Genomic DNA, 18,728 nt, shown 5'->3' on the forward strand with positions numbered 1-18,728 from the left:
CTCTTACTTTGTGTGTAAATGAACTTCCATCCTCCTAAAACCGCTGAGCCTTGGCTCTCTCCTGCAGCGCCCCCAGGAGCTAATACAGAGGAGTTAGCTCAGGACAGACAGAAGTGTGCACATGCTGAACTATTTACACTGTCTACGTGCGAGTCTGTCCCACAATAAGAAGAGCAAATGTCCTCTACTAGCACAGAATATAAAAGTGTTCCCATCCACACCTCTTGTGCCCTTATCCTTAGGACAGATGATTTAAAGTCTGGAACTCAAGCCTGGATTTGGCCACACCTTGCTCATCAGTCATGTTAGACAACAGCTGATGAGGTACAGCACCAAACAGAAGCCTGATAACTGTGCCTAGGTTTAAAAAAAAAAAAAAGACAGGTCTTGGCTGAGGCCAAAGCTCCACCGGCGTGCAGCCCAAGGCCTTGGGTTCAACCCTCAGCAGCACACATAGGTTTAGATTCAGCAAACACGAGGCACCTGAAGCTGGATCCTGCTGGGTGGTAAAATTTAACAAGACTCACTAACAGTCTAGACACAGGGACGGAGAAAGGAAGAAGTCGTTTCAAGGGCGTGCTTTCACCACAAGGTGAGTGAGTTGCCACTTACTAAAAGAAGTGTGTTAGCTGCTTGCTTGCCCTTTGTTGTAACGGAATACCAGACAAAAGCAACCCAAGTGGGGAGGGGGTTCTGTTCCAAGGTATAGCAGAGCATCGTGGGGGTGGGCATGGCAACGGGAGCATGAGGCGCCCGCTCACAGTGCATCACAGTCAGGAAGCAGAGAGTTGAATGCTGCTGCTCAGCTTGCTCTCTCCTTTTCATTCAGTCTAGGATTCCAGCCCATGGGATGGTGCCACCACATTCGGGGTGGGCTTTCCCACCTCAGTTAACCCAGTCTAGAAAGGCCCTCACATGTCCAGGGCTTTGTCTCCTAGGTGATTTGAGATCCTGTCAAGTGGATAATCAGTGTTAACTAACACAAGATTGAAAACATTATTTTAGCAAGATGATATAGGGAAAAATTGACTTCACTGGAAGAAAATGTTCCTAACATAATTTGATTTTTTTAAGACACTAACAATCTATATTTCAATTATTTCATTTACTACACCACACTGACTGTGAAAAATATAAATCAAAATTTCTATTTGTGGGGTTTTTCTATTGTATATGAAAATACAATAACTTGGCAATCGTTCAAAACAAAACAAAAAAATTAATTTTAAAAGGCTACTACTGTCTCTGACCCAAATCAGAGGATTTCAACATTTGCCACCAAACTTTTTTTTCTTTTTTCTTTCCCAAATTGATTAATAACTTTCAACCTGAACAAGTAAGAGATGCAGAATTAAAGGTTGCCAGTACCGATATCGTCCTCTAGGGGCGTTTACCTGAAATGCAACCTCAATCCATCCTTTGATATCAGCCCAAGGCATGAGCTGAGAAAACAGTGATTCTGCAAAGTGGGGGGAAGTACATTGTAGCTGAAGTTTTCTCCGGTCCTGCCCAGCTCCACGGACCCCACAGCCGCTTTTAAAATAATCACTCAGAAGCTTATATTAATTAAAACTGTTCGGCCATTTAAACTCAGCCCATTTCTGTTAATCCCTATGTTGCCACATGTTCCTTGGCTTTACCTGTGTGCCATTACATGCTGCTCCCTGGATGGCAGCCTGGCATCTCCTCTCTTTTCTTTATCTTTTCAGAGTAGATTCAATAATCTACCCTCTATTCTATAATTTCTATATATCTTTTTTTCTTCAAAGAACCTTAAATCTACTCTCCTTTGTTTAGCCCTTTTCCTAACCATTTCTTTGTATTTCAGCATATTGACCTTCTCCAAGAAGCTGATCCTGGGAAATTTCCACACCTCTAGCTCTACATTGACTTTCTATTGCCGGAGAAAACTTCAGCTACAGTCCATGGTCACTGCTTGTTCTCTGGCAAATCACTTTGTGTTTTCTGCTTTTTTTGTTGCTTGTTTGCTTGCTTCTTTTGAGACAAGATCTTTCTCTGCAGTCTAGGCTGACCTCAGACTCACTATGTAACTCAAGTCAGTCTGGAACTCCTCATTTTCCTGCCTCACCTTCTGAGTACCAGGATGGCAAGTGTGTACCCCCACACACCCAGCTTCATCTCTGTCAGTTTTCTTGACAATACACGGAATCAGGAACTCTGAAGTGGGACTCACTCAATTTATCTGTGCACATGGTTCTTCAGGGAGCTTTCAGGGATAGCCCAGCTTGGCAACTACAGCCTAGATATGCATTTTATCAGGTGTCCTGGGAGTAAAGGGGGGCAGAGAGAAATGCAGGAGTTACTGGAGAAACGCATAGGGTCAAGCCAAGTCTAATGAGGACAGCCTGCAACCCCGGCTACTTGGGAGGCTGGGACAGGAAGATCACAAGTTCAAGGTCTAGCTGTGCTACATAGTGAGTTCAGGGTCAACCTTGGGAACTTAGTGAAATTTTGTCTCAAAATAAAAAGTCAAAGGTGTTTGGAGGAGTTGGACAGGTGGATCAGTAGTTAGAATGCACACTTCTCTTCCAGAGGACCTGAGTTCAATTACTAATGCCCACGTCAGACAGCTCACAACTGCCTGTTACTCCAGCTCCAAGGGGATCTAATGCCTCTAGCCTCCCTCTGTCTCCTTCTAGCCTCCCTCTAGTCTCCCTCTAGCCTCAGCAGGTACCTGTACTCATGTACACACACATTAAAAAATTGAAAATAAAGTCCTTTTTTAAAAAAAGCAAAGCTAAGACACTTGGCTCAGTCTGGGAGGAAGGGACTGGACCTGACTGGACTGAGTCTACCAGGTTGATCGCAGTCCTCGGGGAGGACTTGTCCTGGAGGAGGTGGGAATGGGGGGTAGGCTGGGGGAAAGGGGAGGGGGTGGGAGGGGGGAGAATATGGGAACCCATGGCTGATATGTAGAACTGAATGGTATTGTAAAATAAAATAATATATATATAAAAAGCAAAGCTAAGACTGAGGATATAGATACAGTTCAGTGATAGGGCACACAAATTTATGAGGGCCTTGAGTTCAATTCCCAGTGCTGGAATGGGGGAAGACCTGGTAGAATCAAAGAAGGGCTTTAAAATATTGATTGGATGCATCCTCATGAGCTTCCCAAGTCTTTGTAGACCTGGGAGCCGAGGGTGATCCTTCCTCTCCCTAATGACTCCACTTTGCCTGTTTTTTTCCTAGGGACACTGAGGTCAGAACCACACACTCAGTCTTCAGGGTAAGTATACAATCCTATAAAACTGGAAAATCCTTGGTCATCAGCAATAACAGGCCTCTTGTTCTGTGTGGTGATGTCTAAAGAAAATGCCCACATGAGTTTCCTGAATGTGATATTTCTCTTTGCAATTTGAGTGTTCAGTTGCAAACCTGCCAAAAACGGGAAACCTATAAATAGGGCAGAGTGGGAAGAGAGAAATAGGACTTGTCACAATGCCACTGCAAGTAGGGAACTAAGAATTTTCCAGAGATGGCAAGTCGAAGCAGGGTGACTGCTTGCTTGGAAATGAAGCAGCAGGTGCGTGCTTCCTAAGATAGGAAGAGATCAAAGAACAGGAGAGCTTTAACAAGACAAAAAAAAAAATGTGTCCACGTAAAGTCTCCTGAGGAAAGATGTAGCTCAGAGATGGACAGGACACTAGGCAAATTGACCCCTTATTGAGTCTGGCAATACTCGGTTTCATATTCCTGTCCTCATTACTCTTCCTTCAAGTGCCGTGAGAGAGGCATCATTACTAGAGACGGTATTTGTAGTCATTAGTTTTCTTGTTGCTGTGGCCAAATATGGCATAATAAGTAACTAAAGAAGGAAGTTTCAGTATTCAGTCCATCTTGGCAGGGACGACCTGGAGGCTGGAGCACAGGCAACTGGTCACGTGATATCTGCAGTCAGGAAGGAGAGAGAGATGAATGCCGGCCCTCAGCTTGCTCTCTCCTTTGTAGTCAGTCTGCACTAGCCTGAGGAATGGTGCTGCTCACATTCAGGGCAGGTCTTCCTTCCTCAAATGTCTCTGGAAAGACGGTCACAAACATGCCTGGAGGTATGCCTTGTAGGTAATTCCAAATCCAGCCAAGCTGACAATGAAGAATTAACTATGTGCTTAAATATGCAGCAGGAGATGCACACCTAAAGCATAGGCACCAGGCAGTGGGAAGCTGGCCTGACCCCCGAATGACTGCTCACCAGCAAAGGAATAAGTACAAACAGCAGGTGTGCAGCCAGCTCCACAGACAGACTGTTCACCGACGCCTGAGGAGCTGCCATTTGCACTGTGTAACACAGCAGAAAATGGTCAGGCCAGTTGAGTGTCAGCTCTGGGTTAGATATCAAGACCATGCCCTCTGGGCAGGTCTGGTCTCCACCCTCTCCCACTGCCACGGGGGGGGGGGGGGGGGGGCTCCATTAGCACCAAAGTTCATCTGCTGCCCTGGCTGGGGTGTGCTGGGACAGAATGGCAGTCCTTACGATAGACTCCAGGCTGCTCCCTAACAAATCCTGGGAAAGCAAATAGGCACCAGGACCCTTGTCCATTCTTCTATGCCACTGGACCCTTTAGCAGCCCCAAGAATGGCACACTAGGCCACACGTGTTCAGGTTACTTTTTTTAATTTATTTTATTTTATTTTACAATACCATTCAGTTCTACATATCAGCCACGGGTTCCCCTAATCTCCCCCCTCCCACCCCCTCCCCTGCCCCCTAGCTTACCCCCCATTCCCACCTCCTCCAGGGCAAAGCCTCCCCCGAGGACTGTGATCAACCTGATAGACTCAGTCCAGGCAGGTCCAGTCCCTTCCTTCCACAGATTACTTTTTTGATAAAGGGTGGAGAACAGTGTCAGAAGGGAATGGCGAGTTCTATTCCACCTGCTAGGGACCAGATGGGTTTCCCAGAAGTCTTTGTTTCTTTCCCTGCCAGCACCTGGGCCCCTCCCTTGGTGCTTCCAACTTGTCACTCTGGAATTATAGCCAGGGGCTGAAGGCCGGATCTCTCAATCCAATGTCAGCAGAGAACTATTCATTGTATTAGGTGCGAGGATGGTATTTTCAGTTGGTAAGAATAGTTTTGATGGTTGATTTGTTCTTTCACCCGGTGAATTGATAACCAGGATGTCTGGGGATTATTCTAGCAATAGCTCCCAATGACAGCCATGGTGGTGGTGGTGCCCTGAGTAAAGAGAACCTGGGGACAGGCTGGAGTTACTGGAGCGTGATCAGTTCACATTGCCTAGACTTGTATGAGTGGAAGACTTCCTAATAAGAATAAAACGTTAAAAAGAAAACAAGGATTTCTTTGCCCCTCCCCACCACCATCACACACAAGCATATTAGGAGCATGGAGTGCCGTCTGCTTTGTGCAACTTTATGTATCGTGACTTCTCTAGACACTTTGGGGAGTCACTTTAAGGGGGCCTGCCAATCCAGGGCAGGCTCCGGCAATAAGGTCTTTAAATTTTACTCCTACATTCAGTTAGAGGGATGGTTTTATGTTTGGGGTAACCCGAAATGCAGAGCGATAGCATTTTTCCCCCAAGACACTTTTTTTTTCCCCGTGTGTCTCCTGGTTGTCCTGGATCTCGCTCTGCAGGCCAGATGGCCTCGAACTCACAGAGATCCTCCTGCCTCTGCCTCCCGAGTACTAGGATTAAAGGAGTGTGCCACCACCGCCCGGCTCCTCTGACCGGTTTTTAAGGACCCTCTTTAAGGGCGGTGACGTTTTCTCCACGGAGGAGGCAGCTCTGGGACTCTCCCCCAGGGGAAAAGAACAAGGCTCGTTCCGGTCCTTGACATTTCTCTCTGGCCTGCCGCTTAGGCGAGTACGTGAGGCTGCAGTGCCGCTCTCGACCACCGGAGGCAGTAGCGCCCGCCTGCGAGGGTCGGCCTCTCCTGCGCCTCTCCTACTGCCAACTGTGCGCAGGCGCCCGCGACGCTCGTCTATTGGCTGCCGCGCGTCACCTCCATACTGGCGGAAGCAGGGCCAGCGCGGTGCAGGACCTGGCCTGCCGCGTCCGCTGCGGTGTCGCCTGCGCCCTCCCCGCCACGGAGTCCTGGAGCTGAGGGGCGGCGGCCGGCGTGATGGAGAGGCGCAGAATGAACCTGCCCACCGGGCCGGACACGCTGTGCTTCGATAAGGACGAGTTCATGAAGGTGAGGGACACCGGCAGGTCCGCCGCCGAGGAGGCCCTAACGCCGAGGCCCAGCGGTTCCCGGAGGCTCCGGCGGGTCGTAGGGACGCGGGGAAGAAGGGAGCGGGGGTGTCCAGGCTCAACTTCACTCTGACATTAAGGAATGGGAGCTTGACAGCCTCGTCACCCAGCAGCCCAGCGGCGGCCCTGCTTACAAATCCAAATGGAAACCACTTCGCTGATGGGATTTCACCCGGCAGGCACAGCCTAGAAAAGATGCAGGCTTTGAGCCGAAACTGAAGGAGTTTGCCCAGTTAGTTGTATCCCTCCGCTGTTGTCACTTAAAATATCCCCCCAAAACATGTTTACACTCAATTTCTTTTTTGAGACAGAGTTTTGAGTTGTAACCCAGGCGGGTCTCGATCTTCTTGTCTCGAGCTTCCCAAGGGCTGAGAGCCTACAGGTTGTGCCGTTTAATGTGTTAAAAGTTGAGTGTTGAAGGACCACTTCAAAGCTGTTTTCAGGGTTAGGGAGTTAGAAATTTTGTCTCTTTGGCACCTAAAATATTGAGCAAATAAGTGTAAATCTTACAGTATAGTGTGTGTGTGTGTGTGTGTGTGTGTGTGTGTGTGTGTGTGTGTGTGTGTTCGCGAGTGCGTGCGCGCGGGCGATCATGATTCTCCTTTCTCGTGGTAATTTTTCCCTCTTGACTTAATTGGCCTAGCTCTGTTTTGATGTTTGCATTCAGTTTACATGAGCAAAGCTCTGGATTTTTGGTTTTAATTTATATGTGTCTTCTTTACCATGCCCACATACTTTTTCATGTGTGAGAGGCGTGTCTAGAGCCAGGGATGAAGCACTCTTATTTAGGACAGTACTAAGTGTAATTTGCAGGTTTATTATTTTATGTGTATGTGTGTTTGCCTTCCTGGGTTTATGTGCACAGTGTGTGCAGAAGTCCTCAGAGGCCAGAAGACTGTTGGATTAGCTGGAGTCAGAGTTACAGGTGCTCGTGAGCTGCCATGTGGGTTCTGAGTGCTGGGAGCCAAGCTCTGGTCCCCTCTACAAGAGCAGTAAGCACCCTTACCTGCTGTGCCATCTCACCAGCCCCAGTAAATGAGTTCAAGTCGGATGGATGCCTGAAAGAATGATTCAGAAAGCCTCTGTTCCGTCCCATGACTAAGAGCTACCGAGGATAGAAAGAGCCAAAGGTGCATGATGGGAAAGGTGTCTGGAGGAAGAAAGCTCACCCAGGGATCATGGCCTGTTTTGACCTTAGGTGAGAAAACTTAAATGCCTCCTGCATGCCTAGCGCGTTCCGCCTTTCTGCCTCGTTACCTACTGTGTCTTTCTCACACTGACATGGTGCCTCTGTTAAATGCAGCATCAGAAAGTAGATGGCACGAAATGCAAGCAGTGAAACAACATACAGCCAGCTGGGGGAATGAGTGGCTGCTGGCACGTCCATGCTGGTTCATGCTATCAAACCTCTGAGTATGCCAAGCAATTTGCAGTTCTGTTAACGTGACCTGTTCGATTGTAGAGGAAACTACATAGAACAGCCTTTCTGTGTGTGATGTTGGTTTTCTAGGTGGAGCCAGAAGTTAAGGTCCTTTGTTATTTGCATTTCCTTTAAAGAAACATTTTATGAGTTGGTTTGGTGGCAGAAAGGGCGGGAGGAGTGTCTGCTATGCAGGTTGTACGTAGACATTTGTATCTTGTTCGGCATATTTTGCAGTGGCATATATTTTTTACAAGGTTATCAGATACACATTAGGAGAGTTGAGACTGCATGAAGTACAGTCATTTGTTTGAAAACTGTTATTAGATTGCCATGATGACAACCTGCTAAGGCCATGGCAGCGATTGTCTACTCACCCACAGGCATTCATTGACCACCTACTATGTGGCAACTGCACATCTAGGTTTGAAGAGACAAGGACAGAAAGGTGTGGTGTGGCTGTTGAGCATGGTAAGAGGAAAAAATGTTCAGAAACTGTACTTGGTCAGTGGTTGCTTTTGGACTTACCTGCTGCCCCCCCCCCCCCGGATTTATTTATCTATCTATGGATTTATTTATTTATTTTAATCCTGACCACTGTTTTCCCAGCCTCCTCTCCTTCCAGTCCCTCCCCTACCTCCCTTCTACCTCCCTTGCCCCATCCATTCCTCCTCCGTTTCTATCCAGAAAAGGGCAGGCCTCCCATGGATATTGACAAAACATGGCATATCAAGTTGCAGAAAGACTAAGCAACTTGATATTAAGGCTGGGCAAGGCAACCCAGCATGAGGAATAGGGTCCCAAAAGCCAGTAAAAGAAACAGCAGCCCCTGCACCCACTGTTAGGAGACCCACAAGAAGATCAAGCTGCAGAAGTGGAATATATATGCAGAGGGCTTGGGTCAGTGTCATGCAGGATCCTGGTTGTCAGTTCAGTCTCTGTGAACTCCTATGAGCCCAGGTTAGTTGGTTCTGTGGGTTTTCTTGTGATGTCCTTGACTCCTCTGGTTCTTACAATCCTTCCTCCCTCTCTTCAGCAGGGTTCCCCAAGCTCGACCTAATGCTTGACTGTGGGTCTCTGCATCAGTTTCCACCAGTTGCTGGATGAAGCCTCTCTGATGACTATTCTTATTTGGTGTCTTAGGGTTTCTGTTGTTGTGAAGAGACACCATGATCACAGCAACTCTTATAAAGGAAAACATTTAATTAGGGGTCGCTTACAGTTTCAGAGGTTTAGTCCATTATCTTGGCAGGATGTGGTGGTGTGCAGGCAGACATGGTGCTGGAAAAGCTGCTGAGAGGTCTACGTCTTGATCCACGGGCAGCAAAAGGAGTCTGTGTACCAGGCCTAGCTTGAGCATATATAACCTAAAGCTCGCCTCCACCATTTCCTCCAACAAGGCCACACTTGATAATGGTGCCACACCCTATGGGCATATAGAGTCATTTTCATTCAGACCACCACACCTGGAAGTTTTAACTGGTACCTGAAGAAATGGTGTATACAGACCTTAGTATTTTATTTTAAGATAGTGATGTAATCATTTGTTCTACACTGATAGGACTCTGCAGTCCATCTGCTGGTTCCATTTCAGTGTGGTCTTTTTTGTATTCACTTTGTTTCTCTCGGTGGAGTGAGAACCTGTGGGCATTTGCAAAGGATCTGCTACAGCGTCTTCTGGGTTCGTGATTTCCCCACCCCCTGCCCTGCTGGGTTTATGCCACCCGTATGGGATTCAATAAGATTTGGCTTAGCAAATTGCCTGTTTCCAGTCTTTCCAAAGCACCTGCTTTCTTTTTCATGAAAATGGTCACCTCTTTTCAGTCATAATGTTTTGATTTATAGTGTGTAGTGAAATTATGTGATCTTTAATAATATAATCTGGGGCCTTAACATGTTTGGGAACCATTACACCTGAATCTTGGTGATGGAGCAGCTCCACTAGCGGGAGGCTCAGTCGCAGGCGAAGTAGGTAGGAACCTGCCCACTGTAAGTGCATCAGCTCACCAGGAGCTTCTGATGCTGGGAGGAGAAGCTAAGAGTGTGGCTAGCCTGAGGGGCCACAGTGGGAAGTGCTGCCTCCATACCTGGTCCACGGAAGCCCTTGCTGTGGACATGTCAGTGCCCACTCAAGTGTGCTGTGAAATAACACCGGAGATGTTGTCTGGGGAGGAAAGTGTTAGGTGCATGTGTGCCGGTGTATGTGTGCATAAAAAAAGGTCTAGAACGTGTGAAGCACAATGTTAAATAGTGAAAAATAGCTCAGTGGTGTATATCTTATAAAGCATGAGGATTTTGTTTTCTTTTCTCTTTCTTTGCTGTTTTTCATAGTCTATTAAAAATATTACACTGAATAGTTAATACTTAGAAAGTTAGGGAGGAAAGCTGTTTCTGTTTTTAGAAGAGCCTTAACTGAATTTTATCATTTTTGAAACTTAAATTCCCTGTTGCCTGAGACCACAAGGAGACTGCCCTTAGCCCTTCTGGGCACCTGCGTGAGTGGACAGGCACCTCTGTCACAGCATGTCACCAGAAAGGGCTTGGGACAGACTGGCCTCGTGAGTGGTAGAATGGCCCTTTCCTCCTCCTGTTTTCATGTACCAGTAACTTGGCTCTCCTGCTCTTTCCAGGAGGATTTCGACGTGGATCATTTTGTGTCTGACTGCAGGAAGCGGGTGCAGCTGGAAGAGTTGAGAGATGACCTGGAGTTGTATTACAAGCTGCTTAAAACAGCCATGGTGGAGCTCATCAACAAGGACTATGCGGACTTTGTCAACCTCTCAACAAACCTGGTGAGCTTCCCTCCATAGTTCCTACCACTGGTGTGATATGCAGGTCCTCATTTGTGTGGGTTGGTTCCTAAAAGTGGTGCAGTATTTTAGAAATCAAAGTTTCAGGGTTCAGGCACTCATTAATGTCGGTCACAGAAGAACAAAACTGGAATGGTGTTTTTTAGTTTAGTTCTTGCTCACATAAAACTGCTGTGACCTTGTTATTCTCTTTGTATTTTTGGTTTTCCTGAGAAAGCCTGTTGTTGTTTTTGAGACAGTCTCTCTCTATAGCTGTGGCTCTTCTGACATTCTGTATGTAGCCCAGGCTGGCCTGAAGAGGTGCACCTGCCTCTACCTCCCAAGTGCTGGATTAAAGGTGTGTGCTCCCGTGCCTAACTTTTGAAATGAGGTCTTAATCTGTCGACCTGGCTGTCTTGGAACTTAACTGTGCAGCCTAGATTGGCCACAACCTTGCAGCAGTCCTCTGTCTCCGGGGTGCTGGATTGGAGGTGTGCATCACCATGCCCGAAGTGGCCTGATTATTTTTGAGTGGGTATTGACTATTAACTGTGAGTGTAGTAAAGGGAGGGCAGCAAGAGGCCATTTTTGTTGGGTGCTGACAGGTTCACAGGAATCCCATTGGTTAGCCTCTTCTGCCTGAGCACATGGCAGTCACTCTTAGTGGGAGCCTGCTCACTGGCATGACACATATGTATGCACATGCTAGTAAGGAAGCAGGGCCAGCATTGATCTCCAGAAGGCCAGCCTTCGTGAATGGTGAGGACCATGCAGGTACTTATCAGAGCAGCATAGGAATGCTCACTTTAAAACTTTCAAACAGTTCTTTGAGGTTTTTTTTTTTTTTTTTTTAAATCTTGTTCATATTTTATTTTGCTTTTAAATGTTTGTCCAAAGAAATATAGAAAGTACACCCTCTGGGAATTTTAAGGAACATGAAAATGAATGAACTGTTTGTGTTGCTATAGTTACTAAGATGACTGACTGTTCCAGTAGAATTAGAAACTTAGAAAGTTTTATTTTCATTGTGTTTAATTTGGATTTCCCCCAAGAGTTAAAGGATTTAAGTGAGATGTCCTTCATCAGACCTTGGCACCAAGCCAGTTGAAAATAACAGTCACTTCTGGTTGAAACCTTTAGTCATTAAACTTGCCCTGAGGTCCAGAACTCAGTGGTGAGCACTTGCACTCAGTTCACCTTGGCATCGCAGAAAACCCTAAATCACCCAGAGATAAGTTGTATGTAAAGAGACTTTTATGTACTCTGACTTCCTTATTCTCATGGTCTGCATGTATAGCCACAATCGTTTCTGTACTCTGCCAACAGTGATCATGGACACTTCGATCGTTACACAGATCGTTACACTGGATTAGGACTGATGATTTTGAGCTATCATGATTTTGCCTCTAGGTCGGCATGGACAGAGCCCTCAACCAGCTTTCTGTGCCTTTGGGACAACTACGAGAAGAGGTTCTGGTAAGTTCCCCCACTCGTAGTAAACAGTATAGCATAAAGCATGATACCCTGACCACTTAGGGATCCAAGAACTCCTGATCCCTTGGTTTGTTGTTTTTCAGTGGTCAGTAGTTATAGTCTACATCTCAGAAAGTTGCAGATAAACGATTCTGTTTTTAGCATGTGATATTACAGTCTGCAGCATGATTGGTATAAAGGCGACAGAGTCTTCGAGTATACGGCTTCAGGGTGGCTGGAGGAGGCCAAGGTGGAGGTCCAGCCTGTTAGTGACCAGTCACTGGGTCAGAGCTGGTGTGTGTCCTAAGCCTTTGCTATTTTATAAGTGTTTTCCAAGTGAGAATTGATATGTGGTTAGGTTCCCAGACTGCCCACAGAGCTCTAGACCCCGAAGCCACTGAAAGATGATAGCAGGTTAGCGGCGAACCCTTGCACAAGAGTTGTAATGTTTCTCTGACGCACTCTGCAGTGCGAGGAGTTTGGTGTCATGTCAGTAGGTCACTGTGCCGCCACCCCGTCTTTTGCCTCCTGGTCCACCCCACAATTGTCTCAGGCCCCCTGACTGCCAAGCCCTCTGGCACTGTGGAGCTGCAGTGTACTTGGTATTCTGTCCCAAGGTGGCCTATGTATGTCACCATGAGCTTGAAAAACCATAGACCATATTTGAACATGTGACAGGTGGACTTCATTATTTAGTGTTGGGAAAATTTTGTCAGTGTCAGGAGTCTCAAGGAAGGAGGCCTGTGGTGTTACCTCCTGAGCTGGGCTTTGAACTCACAAGCAGTGTGGATGCTGATGTCTTGGTTGTTTTTCTGAAGCTCTTCTGAGTCACTCTCCACAGAATGAAGGGGAATGATTCTGTGGTCCGCTGCTGGATTCCACATCCTTATGACTCCACCTGGAGCTCCCAGAGCCCCATCTCTCAGCCTTCTGTGGAGCTGACTGGCAGCTAACTGTTCTCTGCCTGAGGCCAGCTCTCATGCCGGCTTGTTCTTCCTTCCTTCCTCACCTCAGACCTCCCCTCTGTTTTACCGTCTGCCGCCCCTCCACCGTATGCCATCACCTTAGCCAAACACTGCTGATTGTTTGATCCTCAGCCCTGAAGCAGGCCTTTGAGAGCCTGAGATGGGGTGGAGGTTGCCGTTGTCTAGCTTGTCAGTAGCCAGTGTTGCAGTAGTTCATAATGACTTTTCTGTAGAATTTTTGTGATTTACCCGCTTTATTCTAGTTTTCACTGCCTTCATTCCTGATTATCTCCTAGTTGACCTAATTCAGTGGCTTCTGAATTTTTTGTGTTTCTCTGTTCTTCTGGCCTCCTGCTCCTGGCTTCTTGGTTCCTCAATTTCCCCATTCTTAAGATGCTTTATCCATATTTCTTGTGTAGATTCCCGTCTACCCAAAAAGAAGCCAACACCCATCCCCAATTTCTCCTTCTCTTGAAAGGGAAGCCTGCGATACCAGGATGTGCCTCACCTACCCTGAGCGAGGCTGTCCTCATTTCTTTGGCCTTCTAAGACTCTTCCCTGGGCTCGTTTGCAGATTTTCAGGGTCTACATCATATCTTTAAATCCCAGATGCTCCCATACACAGGCTTTGGTTGTCCTTTCTCCACTCCAGCTTCTGTGGTGTCTCCTCTATGCTCCCTTTTTTGGCACTTAGTCTGCCATGACCTTGGCTTTGTATATCACTGTGCCTCCATATCCTGGGTGTCTCACAGTAATTCTGTCTCATGCTTTGTAATCTTTGTTCATGTCTGAATACTGGCCTGGGTATACCAAGTCTTATGAAATAGAATTGAATGTGTCAGTTTTATGATGTTATACTTCATTTTTGCAAAACATTTTCTTTATTATTTTCAAGAGTCTTAGGTCATCTGTCAGTGAAGGAATTCTTGCAGTAGATGAACGAATGTCTAAGCAAGAAGACATTAGGAAGAAAAAGGTATGCTGTGATGTCTACCCCTAAACATTGGTTCAGTCCTAGTGCATTATCACTGCTGTAGGGCGTGTGGTTTCTCTCTGGGTACTCTACTGAGAGGAGCGTGATGGCATCAGTGTCTTTGTGCAGCCATTAAGGGCAGTACCTAGGTGTTCTTATGCCTGGTCTGTGAATAAGGAGAGAGGAGTAGCATTAATGTTTTAAAGTGATATGCTACATGCTACAAACACCCCTCCCAGGCTTTTTATGTTCATCATCAGGACTTACTGAAGGAAGACAAAATTGGAGGCATGCCTGAGTGGTCACTAGATTAAATAAATTAAAGAGCAGCACCCCACAGGGAAGCTTAGCAAGCATGCCATTTGTCCCCATCACAGAGGGTGTTCTTGTGCACTGTGAGAGACAGGAGCTCAGTATCTGCTAGCAGCTCCGTGTTCTGGGGAGCCTGGACGTCATCTTATTGTACCATGTGTCTCCCGTTGTCCCTGTGGACTTTTGTCATAAGTGTCTTTAATGAACTGACACTTGGGTGTGTAGGTGTGCTGTGCTCATGCAGCTAAAGAAGATGAGTTTATTGGAAATGAAAACATGAAAATAGATCTTGAGAAAATAAGTATAAGGGCTGGCAAAATAGCTTGCCATCTTATTTTGTGTTACTTAATGTAATCTTAGGATAGAATTTTGAAATTTCACTGTAGGAAAGCCAGAATTGAGTTTACATTCTTGGGAATTCAGGATTACATAAGAATATTTAAAATGTATAATGTTGATCTTTGCCTTTCAACATCCTGATAACTGCTTTTTTGTTTGTTTTTGTCATCCACTTTATAGATGAGTGTGTTGAGACTTATTCAAGTTATTCGATCAGTTGAGAAAATTGAAAAAATCTTAAACTCTCAAAGTTCTAAAGATGCATCTTCACTAGAAGCAAGCAGGTAAGTATTTTCACGAGGTACTTCACATCCGGGCTAAGACTTCTTTGAGTGAGACTCATTTCTGGAAAACAAAGAATATCTGAGTCTGGTGTACTGTTTTTAAAAGTGACTCGGCCAGGTGTGCTGGCACCTGCCTATAATCCCAGCATTTGGAAGATGAATGCTGAAGGGCCGGTGGTGTTGACTTTGCTTTGCCTGCTCTGCACCACACCGTGACCACACCAGTCCTTCTCAGCCTGTCCTCAGTCGGCACCTGACCCCACCCCCAGCTTCTTCCCTGGACACCTGTTGTTCTGCCCTTCCTCTCATTCCTGCTCAATCCAGGGTGCAGTCTCAGGACTCCACCCCACCACACATCCCAGGAAGCCTCCTGGAACCTTACCAGGATGCTGACTGTTAGCTGCACATGAGCTTTACCAGTCTTGGGTTGGGATTGGTCTGACCCCACCAAAGCCCCTCCAGCCGTTCTTTAGACACATGCACTCATTGAGTGAGAAATTGACTCTCTCCAAGGCAGAAGAGCCCCACCCTCCTCTTCTCCCTTAGCTCAGGAAATAAGTGTTGTGTTCTTTCTCCTGCTCTCTGTGGTGGAACTGCTCTCTTTTCCCGCTCCTTCCCTTCCTCATCTCTAGAACCCACGCCTCCTTTACCCTGGTGCCAGCTTGGACTTGGTGGAGCCGTTCTCAGGGTTTGCTCATCTCCATTGTGCACTGGGCTGGAGCTGCAGGCTGGGGCTTGTCATGGCTGCATCTGCTTCCTCTCTCTTTCTTTCTCTGCTAAATTCAGGCCTGGCCTCCCACCCTCTCAGCATAGGACTCTGCCATATGATCCTAAAGATTCTCCTGTGCTTAGTCATTCTGGGAATCCAAATCCCCCAGCCTCCCTTCATCACTTCTGCGTTCTCCAGAGCTGTGTTTCCCTGACTACAGCAGGATCCAGGCTTGAGCCCAGTGTCTAGATCCCTGTCCATCTTCCTGAGGGCCTTTCTCTCCTGGTCACCTTCCTTTGACTGCCCAGTTCACTTAACATGTTTGCAAATTCACCCGAAACATGCACAAGGTATGGAAAGATGGTGTGACACTGTGCTCAGTGGAACTAAAAGGTGAAAATGTGGGGGGCTTGTTCTGTTGTGCCATGTTCTGTTGTCTTGGATACTGTTGGTCTCTCCTGCTCTTGAAAGTTCCATGCAATTCTGCATCAGAATGTGCAGACAGTACACACAGAAGTTACCACAGGAAGCCTCCCCTGCCCTCACCTCCCTACTGCCGTTGGGGTAGCAGACACCCACCAGGAACAGAAGCTGTTGGTGGACTTGAGTGCTTTCCCTGTTGGACTGTAAGGCCCTGGCATCAGGGGCCAGTCCTCACTGCCAGTCTCGGTTGCTGGTAGGCTCCCAGCAAAGGTGTGGGCAGGGCCCTAGGGAAGAGTGGGTTTCCTGCTGCCCTGGGGATGAGCTTCACTGTGACCCTGCCTGCTCTGCTCTGGATCACCTCTGAGAGCTTTGCTTAGCTCAGGTCAGCCCTTGTCCCTGCAGCAAAGGGACGACAAGGGCAGATCAGTGAGTAGTTAGGCGGAGGGTGTTTACACACTAGACACAAACAGCCCCAGGCTCCAGGAGAAGAGCTGCAGACACTAAAGACGGGAGCATCTACTGGGCAGCCTTTCGCCTCCACTCTGAACTAGTTTTGATTTGACAGTCTGGGCCCAGGCAGTCCAGTGGCCTCGCTGTGATGTTTCCCGTGTCCTTATGCTAGGGACATTTCCCTAGCTCACCCTTCCGCCCGTAAAATAATACATTTCTCCTTTGCTGTTTTCCTCCTCCTCGAGTGTCATTGGTACTTTATAGCATGTTGTAGGGGATAGGTGCTTGCACTGTATTTTGTGGTAGCTACACACTGCATGCCTTCTCTCTGGGACCTACAGCACACTGAGAGTGCTCTTTCAGTACTGGTAACTTAACTTTAAGCTATTGTTAAAATAGGAAGGTATTTAAGAGATTTTAGTTATTTCTATTGGGCCAACTTCATTAAAGCAACAAAAGCATTTGGTGTTTAAGAAGGAAGGTCAGGTATATCAGAAGAAGAGAGACGAGCAAGTGAAGAAGGAGAGAAGGTTCAGGAAAGAGAGACATACAGTCAAAGCAGGGACGGTGAGGGCAGTTGGGAGCAGGGCTTAGAGAAGGTGGGGGCACATGGCACCCTGGATCCTGGGGTCCTGAGGCAGATAGCCTAGCAGCAGTAGTCACATTCACTTTACCCGTGGCCCACTGCAGCTGGAATGGGCCATTTGGAGGAGACAGGCAAATGGCACAAAGATGGATTTTGACCTGTGGCAAGGCGGCCACTGTCCTAAAGCCAAGCACCACTTGTCTGGAAGCTGAACACTGTGGTTTGGACCTATATGGGCAGTCAGGTGCCATGTTCTCTGGGAAGTCAACAGCCTCGCAATTAAATTCTCTGCTTGTTGTCTTTCTCAGCCCACTCTTAACTGGACAGGTTTTGGAGAGAATTGCCACAGAATTTAACCAGCTTCAGTTTCATGCTGTGCAAAGCAAGGGCATGCCCCTTTTGGACAAAGTGAGACCCGTAAGTGTGGGTTGGGGTTGGGCTCTGGGTGCAGAGAATCTTATTCAGTGGTTAGCAGCATGCCTGGCACTGATTGTGAATTACAGGATGTTGATCCTAGGCTGAGTTTGGTTTTTGACTCCTTTTTTTCCAAGTGTCATTCACTATAGATTTTGTGGAAAGACTAACTCACATTCTCTAAGTTGTAAGAGTACCGTTCTAAATTTGACACCATATGATACAAATAATGTTGAATTTTCCCAAATCCCTAGACTGAGTTTTTTTGTTTTTGTTTTGTTTTGTTAAATGTTAAACCATTTAGCCTCTGTGTGCATGCCTGAGTGTGTATGTGTTTACAGCTGTCCATAGAGGTCGGAAGAGGGTGGCTGTAAGTCATTGGTGTGGGTGCTAGGAACTGAACTCAGGTCCTCTACAAGAGCAGCAAGTACTCTTAATGGCTGAGCCATTTCACCAGCCCCTTGGCTGAGCTTTAAATCTATAATGTCTATCAGAAACCAATTTTACCTTGTAGCTATAGAGAAATGACATTTTCTCGTTCTGTCTGTCTCTCTGTAAACTCTTGGCTGAGTCTGTGTTCTACTTGGAGAAAGTTCATGGAAGGAGATAGGCTGTTACTCCAGGCAGGGTCCCCCCCCCCCTTTTAAATGTCCACACACTGCTTTCTGTGGGGTCAGGTACCAATGTGTGTACAGCCATTTGAAGTTTGGAAACCATTGTGATGTGAGCTTTCTGATGGCTCCCCACAGCGCATAGCTGGCATCACAGCAATGTTGCAGCAATCCCTAGAAGGCCTCCTGCTGGAAGGCTTGCAGACCTCAAATGTGGACATCATCCGGCACTGCCTACGGACCTATGCCACCATTGACAAGACACGGGACGCGGAAGCTCTGGTTGGCCAAGTCCTGGTGAAGCCATACGTTGATGAGGTATGTGCTTCTGGTGTGGGGAGCTCATACAGAGCCATGCATGCTGTGCTGCCTTTGCTTTGTGTGGGGTAGAGACAGACACCAGAGATGCAAGGAGCTTGTTTCTACACGCTAGCTAGGAAGGGTCCTGCTGCACAGTTGGTACTGGAACTAAGTGCATTCTGATGGGTGTTCATGATGCAGCTTGGATATGTCTTCTTATGTGGGGTTAAGAGAAGAAGGCATGGGTCAGACAGAACATGAGCTCTGTTAAAGTGATGAGTCATACCCAGTTAAGTCACTAGAAAACAACCACTGGTCTTCTCGGTGAACTTGACAAGCAAGCAGCTGGTACGGCACCACGGAGTCCAGAGCAGTGAGGCCTGTGGAAGGGAAGGCAGACTGTATGTCCACAGCTCTTTAGGGGATGCAAGACACTGGTCAAGA

The 18,728-nt window shown here is 47.1% G+C and overlaps 1 protein-coding gene across 3 annotated transcripts in view; it reads left to right on the forward strand.

Moving 5' to 3' along the window:
* The first annotated feature begins 5,962 nt into the window (after nucleotides 1–5,962).
* The window catches only part of Cog2 (component of oligomeric golgi complex 2), a 31,165-nt gene continuing 18,399 nt past the window's right edge, over nucleotides 5,963–18,728 (forward strand). The window contains exons 1-7 of one of the 3 annotated variants that reach the window (XM_006992810.4): nucleotides 5,963–6,177; nucleotides 10,287–10,448; nucleotides 11,856–11,921; nucleotides 13,779–13,859; nucleotides 14,688–14,791; nucleotides 17,268–17,376; nucleotides 18,123–18,302. In XM_006992810.4, the coding sequence (XP_006992872.2) occupies nucleotides 6,106–6,177; nucleotides 10,287–10,448; nucleotides 11,856–11,921; nucleotides 13,779–13,859; nucleotides 14,688–14,791; nucleotides 17,268–17,376; nucleotides 18,123–18,302 (774 nt within the window). In that variant the 5' untranslated portion in view covers nucleotides 5,963–6,105. Of the gene's footprint in view, nucleotides 6,178–7,316; nucleotides 7,435–10,286; nucleotides 10,449–11,771; nucleotides 11,922–13,778; nucleotides 13,860–14,687; nucleotides 14,792–17,267; nucleotides 17,377–18,122; nucleotides 18,303–18,728 lie in introns of those variants that run through there. The other 2 variants (XM_015986400.3, XM_042277850.2) reach the window with 2 other exon arrangements.

This window comes from Peromyscus maniculatus, chromosome 5 (assembly GCF_049852395.1).
Source record: "Peromyscus maniculatus bairdii isolate BWxNUB_F1_BW_parent chromosome 5, HU_Pman_BW_mat_3.1, whole genome shotgun sequence".
In the NCBI taxonomy this organism is placed as follows: Eukaryota; Metazoa; Chordata; class Mammalia; order Rodentia; family Cricetidae; genus Peromyscus; species Peromyscus maniculatus.